This window comes from Cucurbita moschata, unplaced genomic scaffold (genome assembly GCF_002738365.1).
Source record: "Cucurbita moschata cultivar Rifu unplaced genomic scaffold, Cmos_1.0 Cmo_Scf00050, whole genome shotgun sequence".
NCBI classification, from domain to species: Eukaryota; Viridiplantae; Streptophyta; class Magnoliopsida; order Cucurbitales; family Cucurbitaceae; genus Cucurbita; species Cucurbita moschata.
Window position 1 is genome coordinate 1,086,523 of NW_019268566.1, and position 19,081 is coordinate 1,105,603.

General features: G+C 38.2%; 2 protein-coding genes across 2 annotated transcripts; one reads left to right on the forward strand and one right to left on the reverse strand.

Moving 5' to 3' along the window:
* Positions 1-315: 315 nt before the first annotated feature.
* Positions 316-7,166, reverse strand: LOC111435595 (glutamine-dependent NAD(+) synthetase-like). Its single transcript, XM_023073004.1, has 14 exons — positions 7,021-7,166; positions 6,704-6,908; positions 5,032-5,337; positions 4,722-4,945; positions 4,303-4,406; positions 3,487-3,621; positions 3,231-3,399; positions 2,497-2,632; positions 2,128-2,266; positions 1,466-1,642; positions 1,179-1,346; positions 996-1,091; positions 642-770; positions 316-564 (listed from the first exon to the last, which is right to left on the reverse strand). The coding sequence occupies exons 2-14, from the start codon at positions 6,895-6,897 to the stop codon at positions 376-378; spliced, it is 2,166 nt and encodes a 721-aa protein (XP_022928772.1). The 5' UTR covers positions 6,898-6,908; positions 7,021-7,166; the 3' UTR covers positions 316-375.
* A 778-nt stretch (positions 7,167-7,944) lies between these two features.
* Positions 7,945-18,564, forward strand: LOC111435807 (ABC transporter F family member 3). Its single transcript, XM_023073368.1, has 17 exons — positions 7,945-8,333; positions 8,656-8,871; positions 9,001-9,190; positions 10,353-10,684; positions 11,448-11,576; positions 11,711-11,812; positions 11,916-12,062; positions 13,016-13,078; positions 13,213-13,259; positions 13,348-13,407; positions 15,274-15,356; positions 15,562-15,656; positions 16,064-16,150; positions 17,613-17,700; positions 17,823-17,908; positions 18,023-18,085; positions 18,228-18,564. The coding sequence occupies exons 1-17, from the start codon at positions 8,130-8,132 to the stop codon at positions 18,348-18,350; spliced, it is 2,115 nt and encodes a 704-aa protein (XP_022929136.1). The 5' UTR covers positions 7,945-8,129; the 3' UTR covers positions 18,351-18,564.
* The last annotated feature ends 517 nt before the right edge of the window (positions 18,565-19,081 follow it).

A 19,081-nucleotide genomic window follows, 5' to 3' on the forward strand; every position in this document is an offset into this window, starting at 1 on the left:
TGGCTTGTTACGTATGTTTTAAAACATGTCTGTTCTATATCATGATTAATTCAAATTTATAAATTAAAGAATAAAGAAATTAACGTTTTTTTTTTAATTTTATTTGAATTTAAAAAAAGAAAATGTGGAATAAAAAATATTTATTAGTTAATTTTCTTTTCTGCTGTTGATCTCTCTACTCTTGGAATTCAAAATTAATCTCGATCGAAATTAAAACTTATAATTTCCAAAACCCTAAACCCAAAAAAATAATTTAAAAAATAAAAAATAGAAATAAACCTTTTTATTTTTATATTCAAATTGGAAGAAGAATATACAAATATCAATTCCTTATTATTCCCAAAACAAATAAATAAAGACATTAAATTAGATGAACTAAAGTCCAACATTGGGATTCCCTGAGCCTGCTGCCACAACCCCCATACCACTTGATTCTCTTCTAACACCAACACTATCTCCATTCAACTCTTTTACAAGTTCATCAATCTTCCCAAACTGATACGGCCATCTCGAGTTGTACAAAAATTGACGAAGATCGAACCGATTGTCCTCCGGAGAATAGCTCTGCAACGAGATTTCGACAAACTTCTAAAGATCAATAAAAACAATACGTGCATACATTGTAACATCCTGATACCTACCTCGGCATGGTAAGATGGCGTTAGTACAGTCATCTTGTGTCGATTGATCGAGTAATACTTGAAGAAATGTTTCACTTTTTCGGCCACCTCGGATGGACTTAACTTAGCGCCCCACCGGTAGCAGAGGTTCTATGAAACAAGAACAAAGATTACTAAAGTTTATGAGACCGTCCGAGTGAGGAAGAAGAGTCATAGGAATGTTAAGATCCCATGTCGGTTGGGGAGGAGAATGAAACCTCTTCTTAGCAAACGCGTTTTAAAAACCTTAAGGGGAAGCCTGAAAGGGAAAGCCCAAAGAGGACAATATCTGCTAGCAGTGGGCTTGGGTCATTACAAGGAAAGTATTAGACGAACCTTAAACATCGACACGGGACCACATCGATATATTTTACGTAGCCTTCCGTAGACTGAGAGCTCCTCGTATGTCATTCCCATGTCAACTTCATCCAACTGTTTCACAAGAAACATAAAAACATTACATCAAATCTAACTTTAGGATAAAAGGTACTGAAAATGTGAACTGTGGAGGAGAAGAACCTGGCTGTAGTTGGAACGTATTGGCTCTAACTCGGCTGTAGGCGGAGCTGCTTCGATATCTGCCAACGACGAGTAACGAAGATGGGTAGCAGCCCATCTAAGAAACGCTCGAAGATCCTGTTTACTGATGCTTCCAATTGGATTTATGTCTGCTGAACTGCAATCGTACTGTGTCGTGGTTCCAAACATGAGACGAGAAACTCGTAAAAAGTAAACATTGCAGCTTCGATAATAGACATCTATTGACATTCATGAAGGGAAAAGAAATGGCTCGAGTAATATCGAACCTTTGTTAAGTAACCACGCAGTCCTTCATCGACATTGGAGCTGCCAAGAACAAGGTAGAATCCGGGTTTGCTGTGTACCCAAGGTAAGAGTGATGCCAACATAAAAGCCAGAACCATCCTGATTCTAGCTTGAATATTTTGCAGACCTAAATTCTCAATATTAGATCCCCCATCTACCTGAAAAACAAGACGAAGATGACGTTACGACTTAATAGCTAGTGATTGGAACGGTTAAAATATCTTAAAGATAGGCACGAAATCATATAGTGTCGCTTGGACGGAGAGTTTCGACCTAACCATCTCTACATGAAAATATATTTTTGCAGAAAAGCACCTGTAACAGCCTAAGCTCACCGCGAGCAGATATTGTCCTTTCGGGTCTTCCCTTTCGGGCTTGCCCTCAAGGTTATTAAAACGCGTTTGCTAGGGAGAGGTTTCCACACCCTTATAAAGAATGCTTAGTTTCCCTCTCCAACCGATGTGGGATCCCACAATCTACCCCCTTTTGGGGCCAGTGAAAACTCACTGGCACTCGTTCCTCTCTCCAATCGATGTGGAATCTCACAATCCACCCCTGGCGTTCTCGCTGGCACATCGCCTGGTGTCTGGCTCTGTGTACAGAATATAGTAAAACTTGACGGAGAAAAAGAAAGTGTTCTCACCTTATACCGTGGACGTTTTCCAGTGAGAGTTTGGAACAGGGATAAAAGTGCTGAAACAATCCCATCTATGGAAACATCAAGATGCCATGAACCAACCTCATCAGCTAGAACCTTTGCTCTTGTTCGTGTCGCTTCAGAGCTACAAGGAGCAAGCATGGTCAGTGAATGACACCCGATTTCGAGCCCTACTAAAAGAACAAGCGTACGACCTACTGATTACAATAAACTCATCAGCGCCCCAAATTGGGTTTCGAGTTCCAAGTTCATGTTCATGTTAAAATGCAGGCGAAAAATCAAGATGAACTCATGGACTAAAGCATGGGATCCAGTTGAGGTGCGCATAATCATGGACTAAAGCATTCAGCTCACCTATTTTCAGAACCCATAAATACAGTATAAAATATTCGTCTGGCAAATTCTCTGCTATCAGTTGGTAACTCTCCTTCGGCATAATGTCCGATCCGTACAGCATCAGCTTTCACTTGTTCGTCTCCATTTGCAATTTCTGCAAGCCAATACATAAAAACAACCAAGAGAATACTAGTGTGAGTGATTGGTGGGAAGTGTTTGAATTAGCAAAACCGCGTACTATAATAGCCTAAGCCCACTCCCACTGCTAGCAGGAATTGTCCTCTTTGGGCTTTTCCTCAAAGTTTTAAAACACGTCTGCTAGGGAGAGGTTTCCACACCCTTATAAAGAATGCTTCATTTTGCTCTCCAACCCATGTGGGATCTCACAATCCACCCCCCTTGGGTGCCTAGCGTCCTCGCTGACACACCGTTCGGTGTCTAGCTCTGATACCATTCGTAATAGGCCAAGCTCACCGCTAGCAAATATTGTCCTCTTTGGACTTTTCCTTATGGACTTCCCCTCAAGGTTTTAAAACGTGTATGCTAGAGAGAGGTTTCCACACCTTTATAAGGAATGCTTCATTTTTCTCTCCAACCCATGTGGGAACTCACAATAGAAAAAAAAAATTGTAAAATAGAGATGAAAAAAATAATGAGAATGGTAGTAGAGGGAAAGCCTAGAAGGGAAAGCTCAAAGAGGACAATGTCTGCGAGCGGTGAGTTTGGGCTGCCCGTGGCTAATAAGAACAAACCTTTTACGACAAGCTGGCACATGCAGCCAACTATGGCTGCAACAGAGGAGCTATCAGCTCCACCAGAAAGTGGAAGAAGAAATCCAGAAGCTCCACTTCGTCTTAAATAGTCCCATAACCAGCAACCAGGTCCAAAGGCTATTTCCTCTTCCGCACAGTGATAGTTAATCTACAAATTATCGATCACATTGCACTTAGGAAAGATCAGTCTTTGACATGATGAACTAAAATGCTATTGAAATGATGTTGAATGAACCTCGAGTGGACTTGAAAGGGAAATTTTGAGGTTGAATGATTGACATAAACTGTATGAGGCAGCAACAGAAGGAACTTTAGTTTTATAGCTTGCTTGTTCTTGAAAGCTGCTGATAGATCCTCTAAGACTAGCAACCTGTCAGCACGAAAACATCTTAAAACCAAATGTTCGGCCAAAAAGAAAGCAAGCAAAAAAGAAAATTTCTACAGATGTTTTGTTCATTACAAGATACAGTGTAACGGCCCAAGCCCACCACTAGCGGATATGGTCCTCTTTGGGCTTTCCCTTTCAGGTTTCCCCTCAAGGTTTTTAAAACGCGTCTGCTAGAGAGGGAGAGAGATTTCCCACCCTTATAAAAGGTGTTTCGTTCTCCTCCCCAACCAAGGTGGGATCTCACAATCCACCCTTCTTCGGGGCCCAACGTCCTCGTTGGTACTCGTTCCTCTCTCCAATTGATGTGGAACCCTCCAATCCATCCCCTTTGGACCCAGCGTCCTTACTGGCACACCGCCTCGTGTCCACCCACCTTCAAGGCTTAGTCTCCTCGCTGACACATCGCCCGGTGTCTAGTTCTAATACCATTTGTAACGGCCCAAGTCCACCGCTAGCAAATATTGTCCTCTTTGGACTTTTCCTTTCGAGTTTTCTCAGGGTTTTCAAAACGCGTCTGCTAAGGAGAGGTTTCCACACCCTTATAAAAGGTGTTTCGTTCTCCTCTCCAACCAATGTGGGATCTCACATACAGAGATCAAGAAAATCATCCCATGCCTCATGTTGTTTGAAGATTCTCAAGGAAAGTAGAAAGTACTTTCATACCGCATCAAGATCTACGTGGGCAACCACAACCTCGACATCCTTCAACGAAAACTGTGAGCCTTGAGCTACCAGATCACCGTTTACAACAACGCAAGAACATCCATCTGCATCAAAACATAAACTTCAATAAACCCTTTTGTTTTCTTCTACAAACTACAAATGTCAATGTGCACAATAAACATTACACACAATACGCTACACATAAAGGCATGTGAACATCCAACATGGCCCCACACACATTAGAGATAAATATTTTGTGTTATTGTCAAAAAGCCTCAAGCTCAACAAAACTTCTTCTCCTACGACGTCAATACTTGCTGATTAGAACCCTTTTTTTCATGAGTAAAGGCAAGCGGGAGAGGAGCGGTGTGTATTATGAGTACCATAAGAGAAAATGCAATTCACCGGTCAATGCATACCGTAGTAAAGGCGGCCACCATCACAGCCCTGGTGGTTACTATACATGTAAACTCCACCACGAGTATGCGTGGCGCCTATAAAAGCACGAAGACGAACGTCGAGTTTTCTTAGTTGGTGATGACTTCCACTAGCATTCATAAATACTTCAACCCCATTCAAAGCAAGTTCAGCATGAGGAGGAATAGGTGTAAATAGTTCTTCACAAACTTCAGCAGCAACAGCTCTAACAATTAAAAGTTACATGTACATATGAATTTTGGACTTGCAAGAAGAACAACAATAAATAAAACGAGTATTTTCGGGACTCACGTGTCGAGGAACTGAATATATCCATAGCCAAAAGGCACAGAAGTTTGTGACAGAGCCTCAGATATATCCCTAGGCAGCTGAAAATCCACAAGTTTATCCTTTAGCTTCCATGCTGTGAACCACCGGAGCTCCCGGTAATTACCATCATTTGCAAGCCACATCTTTGGGCGTATCATAATAATTTTCCTATTATAGCACAGCACTTGACAATTGTAACGCTCAGAGTCTTTAATAACAGGCATGCCAAAGCTGCACAATATCCCATCAGTCCAATGACCCAACAGTATATCCTTCAAGCATTCCCATCTGCAAAAGTATCCTAAAACATGAAATTTGAGCACCTCCAGAAGCTTGAAACCATCAAATAAGCAATCTAGTATCCTTATGCATGAAGCTAATCAATTTAGTCGTTGTGGTCGGACTCTATTGTGAATTTCTGACCACATTCTCCATAGGGCCTTCTTATCTCTTTCTTCTCCGAGCTTGGGTTATGGAAGAAGGAACCGAGAAGAAAGTATCAGCAACAATAGGTTTTATTACGGAACAACTATGAAGCTTATGTTGTAAGTTGTCATGAAGATGTATTGTCATAACTCTCGTTTAGTTCATCTTGATGGTTCATATTCTCATTTATTTTGGTTATGTATGAGAATTAGTATTGTTGTGCCCATTTAAAGACCTGTCTAGCATTTGTTTTGAGGTGTAGAGTTATTGTCACTTTGTATTTGTCTCGAGGCAATTGGGAGGAACTTTGTAGTGTGAGAGCGTGATAGATACACTTTGTAAACACTCTGGTTATAGTGATTGGCTACCACCCATGGATATAGTTGTTAGACGAACATGACTCTCCACAATGGTATGATATTGTCCACTTTGAGCATAAGCCTCACACTTTGTAAACACTCTGGTTATAGTGATTGGCTACCACCCATGGATATAGTTGTTAGACGAACATGACTCTCCACAATGGTATGATATTGTCCACTTTGAGCATAAGCCTCATGGCTTTACTTTGGGCTTCCCCAAAAGGCCTCATATCAATGGAGAGAGTATTCTTTGATTATAAACCCATGATCATTCCCTAAATTAGTCAATGCGGGATTTTCATCATCCAACACCTCCCCTCAAACAAAGTACGCCTCCCCTTAATCAAGGCTCGACTCCTTTGGAGTCTTAGTCATTTTTAACTATGCCTTCGAGGAGGCTTGACTCCTTTTGGAGTCCTTTGTTCGACATTTGAGGATTTACCAATCTACTGGCACGACTAAGTTTAGGGCATGGCTCTGATACCATGTTAGACGAACACAACTCTCCACAATGGTATGATATTGTCCACTTTGAGCATAAGCTCTCGTGGCTTTGCTTTGGGCTTCCCCAAAAGGCCTCATACCAATGGAGAGAGTATTTTTTTTATTATAAACCCATAATCATTCTTGGTGTCTCTTTGTTTAATTTCTATTTGTGGGTGCGTGAGTGCGATTGATTTTACTTCTGCTTCCGTTACAACAATTGGGTATCAAAACATTTTGGTTGTAGCATTAGAGTATAGTATCAGACCATTACATTCAAGTTTGTGGCCTTTCACTACAACCGCTCATAGAAATGGCATTAACCAATGGGGATATTTTCGCATAGAACAAACCAATTGAGATAAAACAAGCAGAAAACTTACGCATGATTGACAGTGTCGAGCTCCAAGAAATGGTCTTCACACCCATATCCAGTAATCTCGAGTTCAGGCCCAAGTCTAATGACAGCCCCAGCACGTTTAGCCTCCTCAATAGACTCTTTGATGTGCTTAACATTACAGTCGAAATCCATAGCCCATTGATTCAAATTACACGTTGCCACTTTCAATAACCTCATCTTTAACGATTCTATAGCCATTGCGAACCAAAATCAAGTATCAATGAACCCATTTGAATCATCGCCATAAAATAAACAAAGGGTAAAAGGAAAAAACGAAATTGAGGGATTGTGTGGACTGACCTGGGCTACTTCTGCGGAAGTTTTGAGAGCTTTGCAATGCCGGCCTTGCTAGAGGGAGCAGGTAATTGGGGGTGTTGATTTTGTTCGTGATTGATCCTTCTGGTCGTATTGGTGGTGGAATTTCACTGAATTCTTAACTCGTTCTTGGGCCCGACGGGTCAACGGGTCCTGGATCATGGGACGGGTCAATGGGTCCTGGATCCTGGGACGGGTTTTGGAGTTTATGGACATCTCAAACCTTTTTTTTGGAACGTGGTATCATGAAACTAACTTCAATTTTGTCAATGTTGCATGATGATAGATCCCACGTCGATTGGAGAGAGCGAAACATTTTTATAAGGGTGTGGAAATCTCTCCTTAATAGACACGTTTTAAAACTATGAGGTTGACAGTGTGATATGTAATAGACAAAAACATACAATATTTGTTAGCAGTGCTGTGAGGATGCTGGCCTTCGAGGGAGTGGATTGTAAGATCCCACATCGATTGGAGAGAGAAATTGAGCATTCCTGTGGAAACCTCTCCCTAGTAGTGTGTTTTAAGTGCCGCGAGGACGCTGACCCCCTCGCGGGTGGATTGTGAGCTCCCATGTTGGTTGAAGAGGGGAATAGAGCATTCCTATGGAAACATCTCCCTACTAGATGTATTTTAAAATTGTGAGACTGACGGCGATATGTAACGCAAAATCAGACAATATCTGCTAACGAGGAGAATAGACAATATATATTACACTACATCTTATTGTCTTTTTAATTGATTGTGAGTATTTGAAAAATGACCAAATATATATATATATATATATATATATATATATATTTTGATAGACAGATGAAGAGAGAGAGAATTTTTAAATCATATAATTAAAAATAAATAAAAAATTGAGAAAAAAAAAAAAATCTAGAAATGAGGGGAAAAAAGATCGAGGTTTAAGGGAGACACAAACATCTATAGCCGTCTTCGCGTCGCTTCTCGCTTTCACAAATCGAACAGCTGCTGGAGCTGGAAGGCCGCGAGTCCCCTGCTGAAGGAGGGAAAATTGTGCTAAAGCCCTCGAATCAGCAGCCAATCTTCATTTGATCAAGAGCCCCACTCAAATTTGGGTTCTCGAGATGACGGAGGTGGCGAGCGCAGTGGTGCACGAGGTCCTTGGACAGAGAACCCAGGATGTGGATGAGCCCATCATCGATTACATTATTAATGTTCTTGCGGACGAGGATTTCGAGTTTGGTGAGGATGGCGAAGGAGCTTTTGATGCTCTGGGTGAGCTTCTCGTTGGTGCTGGATGCGTTACCGACTTCACCGAATGCCGCACGGTTAGTTGTACAGTGGTTTGATTGATTACTCTGAAAATGTAGGAAATAGTTCAAGTATTATATCGTGTCTCTGTTCGCGGCTTGTCAATTTTATGGCGGTTGTATTGAGATTTTTCACGTTGTCAAGTGATTAGTTTGTTTATTGGATTATGTGGTCGGAGGAAACTTGTACAATCAGGATTAATTTAGAATTCACTATAGCTATCTACTCTGAGATAATGATTTCCATCGATTTGTGGTTACTTCGATGGTTATTATATTGGCAAATTGAAACGACTTTATCTTTGAAACTATATTGTTCTGATACCTGGGAGTTATGTAGGTTTGTAGTAGAATCTCAGAAAAGTTTGGGAAGCATGGACTGGTCAAGCCTAAGCCAGCTGTGCGCAGTCTTGTAACACCCATGAGAATGAACGAAGGAATGGATGAAGAGCAGGTTCCAAAGAAGAAGCCTGAAGTTACTGATGGTCCTGTACTGACTGAGCGTGACCGATTAAAACTAGAAAGGAGAAAGAGGAAGGAAGAGCGTCAAAGAGAGGTGAAAAATCATTGATGTTTTGTGGTTACCTTTTAAAATATGGTCATTGCTGTTATGAAACACTTGCTAGCCATGGACAACGCTGATGGATTCCTTAACTAGCTTCAAATGCTTTCTTTTAATCATCAGGCGCAATACCAAATGCATTTAGCTGAAATGGAGGCAGCCAGGGCAGGAATGCCTGTAATACGTGTTAATCACGATAGTGGCAACGGACCTAATGTCAAAGATATTCATATGGAGAATTTCAATATTTCTGTTGGTGGGCGTGATTTGATTGTGGATGGTACAGTCACACTGTCATTTGGAAGGCATTATGGTGAGTTTAGTTTTTCCACTCTGTTTGATTGGATTTATATATAACTCTAAAAGGTAGAAAAGTTACTTGAAAAAAAGATCTCAACATGATAACTGCTGATACATAAATATTTGAAAAACCAAACCAAATTGAAAACAAAGATATCAGTTTTTTTTTTTTTTTAATAAAAAAGGTACTGAGGAAACTGAGAATTCTAGAAACCTGGACACAATAGTCGACTTGACTTGATTTGGTTCCATTTCTTGGTTTTTTTGCATACATACCCCTACTAGAAAATGGGTCCTTTGAGTTAGATAGGAATTTTTCTTCCCCTTGAGCCCATTAACACCCCATGATAGGAACACACTAAATACCTTGTCACCCCTTGTCACCCCTACTGTATTCGCTGCAATCTGCTTTTTCATAGTTGACGGTGGGTTGCAAATTAAGTTGATTGGCTCTCCCTGACGCCTTAGTTTGATCACTTTGTGGTTCTACTTTTGCCTTTTTAGTGGGGTGGAACAACGTAGAGGTTCATAATTTCAACCATGAAATTATTTTATAGATTAATGCTGCTCACCAACCTCTCTTTGTAAGTAGTTGCTTCATTATCTATAGAGGGTTCGTGCTGGGGGAGGATTAAGATATTGAGAAAGGAGTTTTACTTCAGTGAACCATTTCTTACCCCTACTGGCATCCGGCTTTGTGATATTAGTAATAAACCATTTTTGTTTGATATCTTTTCCACACAAAAGATGTAAATGTAGCATCACGTTTAGACTATCTGAAAATTTTGTGGTTGAGAAATTGGGTAGGAAATCATTATTCTCCTCAAGAGGTCCGTGGAAATCTATTGAAATATTATTGCAGCTTCTGCACAAACACATATCTTTTGACATTGGCAAGGGAGACAAGGCATTATTCTGGAAGGATAATTGGCTGGGAAGCCAAAATTTCAAAACTAAATATCCTGTTATTTGCCATCTCTCTCTCAAAAAAGAGGCATCAATTACTGATTAGTGGAATTCGAATACTGAGTCGTGGAATTTATTCTTGAGGCAACATACAAATTCACCATTAATTTAAATACAAGCATTGCACATACATATTCACAAATCATTTGTAATTAGTAACTATCTTGGAGGATCTTAATAATACTAGAATCCATGGCCTCTGAGTGCAGGTCTTATAGGAAGAAATGGTACGGGGAAGACAACTTTTCTTAGGGCTATGGCTATGCATGCCATTGATGGTATTCCTCAGAATTGCCAGATATTACATGTAGAGCAGGAAGTTGTTGGTGATGATACAACAGCATTGCAGTGTGTTTTAAACTCAGATATTGAGAGAACCCAACTTTTGGGAGAGGAAGCTCATCTTCTAGCCCTACAGGATGCAAAAAGCAATGCGACTGTTGACAAAGATGGCATTGCACAAAGGCTTGAAGAAATATACAAAAGACTTGAGTTTATTGATGCTTATTCTGCAGAGGCACGTGCTGCTTCCATTCTTGCGGTGAGTTTAAGACGTTTACCTTTATGGATTTCAATTATTTTATTTTTGTATAAAGCATTTTATACTAAACTTCATCAACTTCTCATGCATAATTACCGCTCTCTACATCGCTTATTCAGCCATGATCCATATTCCGTGGTATGCCATCTTCAAAAAAAAATTTCATCAGTTGGACCATTCCCCCACCTTGAGTGCATAGATCAGCTCCTGCATCTGTTATAATCCAAGAAAATATTTTCCGTACAATGTGATAGGCTGCTTTTTTGTTGATTTGATTTAAAATTAACCGTATTGTTTTCAATGATAGTTGTAGAGATTGGATCATTTCTTTCCTCTTGCTAGGTTTCATGCTTCTTCAACTTGTTATGTAACCATAAACCTTTTGCAATTAATTCTAGTTGTTGTAGTTGTTCTAAGCTTGGCCTATGGGCTATTTCTTGTAATTAATTCTAGGTGAAAAGTTATGATTTTGTTTGTTTTGTTTTAAATCTTGACCTTTATATTTTCCTTATTTTTTGGTGTATATGTTCCAGTAATATATTGGCTTCTTGTCTTTGACTTAGTTGCTTTCATGTACAGTGATACGCCGTGCATGAAAAATGTATTTGACAATCTGCCCTTTGACATTTACTGCAGTAATAATACCATGGATTCTGATGTACCGTTTCTGGGAAAAAAAGAACAAAGAAAAGTTAATAAATTGTTATTAGCCTATTTATTTACATATAAGTCATATTTGACACATCTTTTGAAAATTTTGAAGGGCCTGAGTTTCTCCCCAGAAATGCAGCGGCAAGCAACCAAAGCATTTTCAGGAGGTTGGAGAATGCGTATTGCTCTTGCACGTGCGTTGTTCATAGAGCCTGATTTGCTGCTACTTGATGAACCCACAGTATGTGATGTATCTTAATTTTCAATGTGCAACCCAGCAAACCCCCCACCCACACACACAACAAAAACAAATTGGGTTTACTGTGGGGCTTCTGTTTAATGTTTCAATTATTTTGTCATCTTTTCCTCTCACAGAACCATCTTGATCTTCATGCTGTTCTCTGGTTGGAATCCTACCTTGTGAAATGGCCTAAAACAATCATAGTTGTTTCTCATGCTAGAGAATTTTTGAACACGGTAAAGTTATTTATTTACATTGTTGCTTGCTTTATATCTTATAAACAATATTTTTGGTTTTCAATACTACTTGCTTTCAGATAACCAACGGACCCTTTTTCAGGTAGTCACTGACATCCTTCATCTTCAAGGGCAAAAATTAACAACCTATAAAGGTAACTATGATACATTTGAGAGGACAAGAGAAGAGCAACTTAAGAACCAACAGAAAGCATTTGAGGCAAATGAACGGACACGAACTCATATGCAGGTTGCACCAAAACAAAAGACAGCTCAATTGGCTTTCTTTTCTCTCTTGATGTCTTCTACATGTGCAATGGATTCTGTTTGCAGGGATTTACGGATTGCTTATGTGGTTATAAGTCTGCTTGTTTTAATTTACCACCTAATGCTGCATATGAACGAATTTCCTTGTGCAAGCATGCTTCCTTCTGTTTTTTTATTATTTATTTTAATTTTTTTAAATCAATGAAAAGCAACTTCCATTGAGAAAAAATGAAAGAAAAAGAGGGCATGTAAAAAAAACTAATCCCACAATTGGAACACCCCTAAAGGAAAATGGTCTCCAATCAAGTAAAATAAGTCCTAACAGAGAATTACAAAAAGAATTTGTCATCGACGCTCAAAAGAGAAACGTAGAAACTAGAGGATCAACATCATATCCCTTCCTACTATTTTTGAATTTTAGTTCAATAATACAATTTTGTAGACTCTAAAGGTAGTTTTTTTAGTTTGCTTCTTGTTATTTCACGTCTCTTCATAAGGCGAGACTTGCCTTGCTTGATAGTGTTTTCCATCTCTGGGCCCATGTTTTGTTCATTTCATTTGCTTTCCACTTCATCTTTTCAGATGATTTTTGTGACCAGTCTCTTTTGTTTGTTTATGTATTATTATTTTATTTATTTGAAAAAAAAGAATTTGTTACGCTATCTTCTTCAATTATTAAATAGAGGATGTTAGAATTGAATGAACTTTGTGCTATAATGATCATTTACTTGGTTCTTTCTGCTAATGTGCTTGCCCTTTTCAACTGATTCTTCACTTTGTCAGCTTGTCTTGACATTATTTACTCTGTTTGACCTTCTACTAAAAATATACTTCTTTTTTCTTCTTATTTGTGAGATGTCTTGTCTCTCTGCTTTGCTGATTGTTTTAAAGATGATATTAACCTTTGTTATCCTGAATGTATATTTTACACTGCAGACATTTATCGATAAGTTCAGATACAATGCGAAGAGGGCATCTCTTGTTCAATCAAGGATCAAGGTACTACCGTTGAATTTGAAGGGTTTAATGTTGAGATAATCACTGCTTAGTTTCACAATTTAAAATTAGGAATTCTTATGGTGTATTGAAGTCCACAACATTGCGTGCTTTAAAGCTTCTAATTCTAATCTCAGGCTCTGGAGCGAATTGGTCATGTGGATGAAGTTATAAATGATCCTGAGTACGTACTAATTTCATTTAGTGATCAACTTACTCGAGCATTGAATACACTATTATGGCCGTAATGGAACTTACTTTTTAATTTCCAGCTACAAATTTGAGTTCCCAACGCCAGATGACAGGCCAGGTCCACCTATAATAAGCTTCAGGTGAGATAGTTTATGCTGCCTATTGTTGCTCTTTGACATTATTTTGTCAAGTGATGGCATTGTTGTACTATAGCCATTTATTATTCTTGTTTAATTGGTACCAATTCGAAAGCATTAAGCTATTACTTTTGATTATATTTCTTGATGATCCTTATGTTTTGGCTTCATCTTTACTCTAGGAAGGTGGAGGGTTATCTTTAAGATCAATTTTGAGAAAGCTTATGATCATATGGATTGGGACTTTGTGGATAAAGTCTCAAAGAAGAATGGCTGTGGGTAGAAATAAAGTTCTCGGATATGTTATTGCATAAGATTTTGGTGTTTGGAGGCCTAAGTCAAGACCCTCTTTCACACTTCATCTTTCTTCTTGTGGTGGATGTCCCAAGTATTAGGTGATAAGGGTTTAAGGCGGGAAAGTAGTAAATTCAGCCGTCTCATCTTCAATTTTACGACGACACCCATTTTTCCGTTCAGATTATGATAGGCCCTTCATTGATCTTAATTGTTTTTTGTCATTCGGCAAATCTATTCAAGCCGTAAGATTAACAACGGTAAAAACTCCATCGGCTTAAACTATGACCTTGTGAAGTTTAATTCATGGGCTTCCTTGGTAGGTTATGAGGCCCTTGCTCTTATCTTGGGCTCCCCTTGGTTTGTAACCCGAAGTGTCGAACTTTTTAAAAACCTATGGTGGAAAAGGATCAGAAGAGATAAGAGTTTATGAAAAAATTGTTTTCTTCTCCAATGAGGGAAGACTAATGCTTATACAGTCAGTTCTAGTGGTATCTCGAGTTATTTCTTATCTTTGTTTTGGATGCCTGTTCCAGTGAGCAAGGTTTGTGAGAAGTTTAGAGATTTTCTGTGGGAAGGGTTTGAGGGGGAGCTTATCATCTGGTTAGGTGGACGCGGTTTCAAAACCATTCGGCATGGGGAAGTTGGGTATAGGAAACCCAAGACTTCCTAATGAGGCTTTGCTTGCAAAATGACTTTGACCACACTTCTTAGAGCCTAATGTTATGTGGAAAAGAGCGCGTTTTTAAGGGTTCTAGTAAAAATCTCAGTTTTCAATTTCTTCAAGTTATCCTTCTTTTTCTTTTTTGAAATATTTTGTTGAGGAAGGCTCAGAGGTCTACTTTGAGTCCAGCAAATATCCTTCTTACTGGATTTTTTTTTTTTTTTTTTAAACTCTAGGAGTCCAGCAAAGGAACGTGCTAGTCTATGGAAGTTCCATTTAATTAAAAAATGGAAAACAAAGTCCCGCACTTGAATGCTGAAAATCTAAGAAATTTGGTTATATGATTAGATAGTTGTCGAGATTGTTTGAAATTCTTGACAGTCATGTTAGTTATCCTTTCCTTTAACCATTGGTGGTTGAACTTGAAAATTTTCAAAATTGTGATTGCATAGGCTGCTGGTGTCTTTCTAATACACAATCCTAGAAATGTGATTGAATTATTGAAACAATATATGTTTTTTTTACCATATTTATTGTAGAAGATCGGAAAATTATAGAAGAGGATATCAATAAGGGGCTGTAAATGTTGGGAATTAGGGTACTCAACATTTCTAGATGTTCGATGTTCAGATGCTTGGGACCTTTGACATTTGGCATCCTTGGACAATTGTGTTTGTTTTGCAAGAAAATTTAATGAGGATGCTCGGGAATACTGGTATAACTATGTTTGTTTTGAGAATTTGTGCATATGAAGCATTAAAATCACATTTAATGACAAAATGTTTGAAAGATTATGCGTTCTTATGCTGCTTAATGAGATATGAGATGGTGTAACTATCCTTGCTTAAGATGATTGTTGCACATAATTATTGTTCTTAAATCCTTCTGATGTCTCTTCTTCGGGACTGCAGTGATGCATCATTTGGCTATCCAGGTGGACCCATATTGTTCAAGAATCTGAATTTTGGGATTGATCTTGACAGTCGAATAGCAAGTAAGGGAATCTGAATTTTGTATTCTTTCACATGTATAGGGCTTTTGGATTGTTCAGTATGTAAACCTGTAGTTTTTCTGCTTTTGGGTCTTGGCTTCCATGTTCCTCTTATTCATATCCTTCATTATTTTTAGTTCTAGCATTTGATATATTATATATCATAGCTGCACCATTCCTCTGATTAGACTTCCAACTTCTTCTTCAGTGGTTGGTCCAAATGGCATTGGTAAATCAACTATCCTCAAATTAATTGCTGGGGAACTTCAACCCACCTCTGGAACTGTTTTTCGTTCAGCTAAGGTATTTTTCTCCTTGGGTTTCAGAGCTGGATGCTAGTGGAAAAAGTAACTTCGATGCTTCTAAGTGAAAAATTAACTGTGATGGTTCTATATCAAATATCAATATGACCCTGATATTTCAATTTTTGTGTTAATGTAGTTTGGAACTATGGTATTTTACGTTTATACATTTTTCCGTTTTTAATGTTTAGACATTATTGAGCTGTTTTTTTGTTACCTTAATTAGTTTATTTGTTTATTTAATTATAATCACCTTAATTGGATAGTACTCTCTTTGGCGCTTGGTGGAATGATTATCGAATGGCATATCCTCCCCTCCTTTGTAGCTCATCTTTTCTTAAGACTCAGGGAAAAGAAAATGAAAACTTAAGTTTCATGATTATGTGTTGACTAACTTATTGTCTACAGGTTCGAATAGCTGTCTTTAGTCAGCACCATGTTGATGGATTAGACTTGTCTTCAAATCCACTTCTGTACATGATGCGTTGCTTTCCAGTGAGTTCACTTGTCACGTCTATATTTTCTGTTTGTTGTTTTTCTTTTATATAAACAATGTTCTAAGTGACGTTTTGATCATGAAAAGGTATGATTACGGATTTGTCAAGTTGCTCTACTGTATTCAGTATTGTCTCTAGCTTCCTGATGGACTTTGACCTTGTTGATATTCTTCCCTAGATTAGAAAAGAAAATTGGTTATACTCCATCACCCTCTAGTCTCTATGTGTATTGGTTTAAGCCTTGCGAGAAATAGCTAGCTTCATATTTGTTTGGCAAATTTCTTAGTCAACCCTTTTTCTGGACTGAAACCTTTCTTTGGGTGTCATTCAACTCATTTAAAATCGATCTTGTAAGTGAAGTGATAGTAGAAATATCATAATTGCTTTGTGTAAACTATGCTTGTAAGAAATAAGAGGTTTGGACGGACTGACAAAAATGCTTACACCCAAATACCTTTGAGGTTTAGAGTTTAAACTATGGAGTCTAAACCACTCTGGATATTATTATATGGTGTTTTAACGACATCAGCTGTTATTTGATATGATCAAGTTGTTGTCGTATGCAAGATGAGTTGAGATACTTGGCCACCTATGGTCAATAAAAGAAAAATGAATAAAAGTAATACAAAGATCAGTATGGAAAATGACCTAAGAAGCAAAGATATAGACTCGAGATATAGATATGACATGGACACGGTGACATATCTTTTGAAAAAAATTTAGGGCAAGGACACGAAAATGATTCGTTTATTAAAATATGCATTTTAAAAAGTTTATATATATCCTGTTTAAAATGGGGAATGGGGGAGGAAGTGAGAAGATATCTTTTCCTGTTAGCTAAACAGATGGGGGATTGTATTCTCTGTTCCTGACACCAACCCCACCATTTATTTTATATATATATATATTAAAACTAAGGCTCAAAATTAAATTAATATATGTGGGAAATACTAGGTTATAACATTGAAATTTGAGTTTTTAGAATTTAGGTGGAATATTATAGGATACTTTGCTTATATGAAATATTTTTTAATTAGGAATATTCTAATCTTTTATATTTTTTAATATAAATTATATTAAAAATAAACATTATCTTTTTTTTTTTTTTAATCAATATTTTTAAAATAAAATATGTATAACAAGATGAAAAAATACTGCAAAGAGTTAATAAGGAATTTCGCAGGGATGAGAATTGAAAGAAGAGGCAAGGACAGGGATGGGGAAGGTTTTTCGTCCCATCCCGTGTACATCTCTAGATAAGTTTATAACAGTAGTGTAGATAAGTGTATAACAGTATTCTACATTTGTTGGACACGGACATATTAGATAAACTAAAGTGCTCGTGCTTCTTATGCTCATGCTGCTGGGGGCCGGAGAGATATTGAGGCAGTTTTTGTACATAATTTATCTGTGCTTTGCAAGGGAAAAGATAAAACTAATTCATTCATGTCTGTTTGCAGGGCGTGCCGGAGCAAAAGCTTCGAGCTCACCTAGGTTCATTTGGTGTAACTGGAAACCTTGCTCTTCAGCCTATGTACACGCTATCTGGTATCTTTCCTTGACAATTCCATGTAGTACGTTCTAGCCTGAAAGCTTCTATTGCTCAGAAGCCCAAAGCTATTCTGGGAAAATTATCGCTGGATATTTATGTATCACGATGAATCATGTAGGTGGTCAGAAAAGCAGAGTTGCTTTTGCGAAGATCACATTCAAGAAGCCGCACATTATATTGCTTGACGAGCCATCCAATCATCTGGTTACTTCTTGTTCTCTTTAAGATTATTGATACATCAAATATATACAAATAGTGGCATCAAGTAAGAACAAAATTCCCCACAATTATTTGGTTAAATGTTGTCAAAATGTGTAGGATCTGGATGCGGTGGAGGCTCTGATTCAGGGCCTTGTCTTGTTTCAAGGAGGCATTCTCATGGTACGTTCGGTTCCCCCTCCTAATTTTATCCATGTTCGGTTCATTTCAGTCAATCTTAAGCTACCTTACCACGAAACTTGACATCGAGACACCAAGTTCATATCTCTACACTTGCTGTATATTGATCAATATCTGTTTACAGGTGAGTCACGACGAGCATCTGATATCGGGAAGTGTTGAGGAGCTGTGGGCAGTGTCAGATGGTAAAGTAAACCCATTCCATGGCACATTCCAAGATTACAAGAAGATACTGCAGTCCTCGTAGAGGCACTTAGTGGTTGGTTTAAAATGAACTGGGTTCCATCTGGTTGTTGGATAGCTTTAATACAAAATCTGTGCGCTTTAAGAGCTTCAACAGTTGTGGAATTTTATATATGTATACACATATAGGCATGAAGTTTTCCAGGAGAATATGCCATTTTGAAAGTGTAACTTACCTTTACTGATCATTGGCAGTTCAATATATGTTCTTTCTCTTAGGAAAGTGTAGGAAAATTGATATTTGATCTGAGAAGGAACCAAATTATTTCTTTTTCTGTTAATGGTCGTTTTTTAATTTACGAAGAAATCGAGCTCCGCTTTCATGTTTTTCTGGATCGTTTCTACTTCAAATAGAGTAGGAAAGTTCAAGGAGTTTAGCTTGTACTTCGGCTCGGTGAAAAAGGTATATTGTTGAATCTAATGTCAAGATGTATTGTTAAAACTTATGATAAGTATCTTCGGATACTTTCGAGACCAAGCGACAAATCAAAATTAGAATTACTCATAACTTCTCGATGCCTAAAAGAAAAAAAAAGCATTCTACTGACATGCGGTCGTGTATTTCTGGTTAGCATGGTCTTAAATAATGTTTGTTCTTTAGGAGAGGTGAAGACTTCCAACGGAGAGAATCAGTGAAATCGTGCCATCACTAACTGTTCTAGGTCTTAACGCTCTCCACACTAGCTCCTTCTGGTAATGTATGAGAGACTGTCGTCCTTCCATCTTGAATGGTCG

What these genes read in the sequence shown, in the direction of transcription:
- LOC111435807 (XM_023073368.1), top strand. Translation starts at nt 8,130, where the DNA reads ATGACGGAGGTGGCGAGCGCAGTGGTGCACGAGGTCCTTGGACAGAGA. An exon ending in AGGAAGAGCGTCAAAGAGAG is followed by an intron (nt 8,872 to 9,000) that starts GTGAAAAATCAT and finishes TTTAATCATCAG; the next exon opens with GCGCAATACCAAATGCATTT. An exon ending in TCTTGACAGTCGAATAGCAA is followed by an intron (nt 15,357 to 15,561) that starts GTAAGGGAATCT and finishes CTTCTTCTTCAG; the next exon opens with TGGTTGGTCCAAATGGCATT.
- LOC111435595 (XM_023073004.1), bottom strand. Translation starts at nt 6,897, where the DNA reads ATGAGGTTATTGAAAGTGGCAACGTGTAATTTGAATCAATGGGCTATG. An exon ending in CTCGACACTGTCAATCATGC is followed by an intron (nt 5,338 to 6,703) that starts GTAAGTTTTCTG and finishes ATACTTTTGCAG; the next exon opens with ATGGGAATGCTTGAAGGATA. An exon ending in TGCGTGGTTACTTAACAAAG is followed by an intron (nt 1,347 to 1,465) that starts GTTCGATATTAC and finishes ACCACGACACAG; the next exon opens with TACGATTGCAGTTCAGCAGA.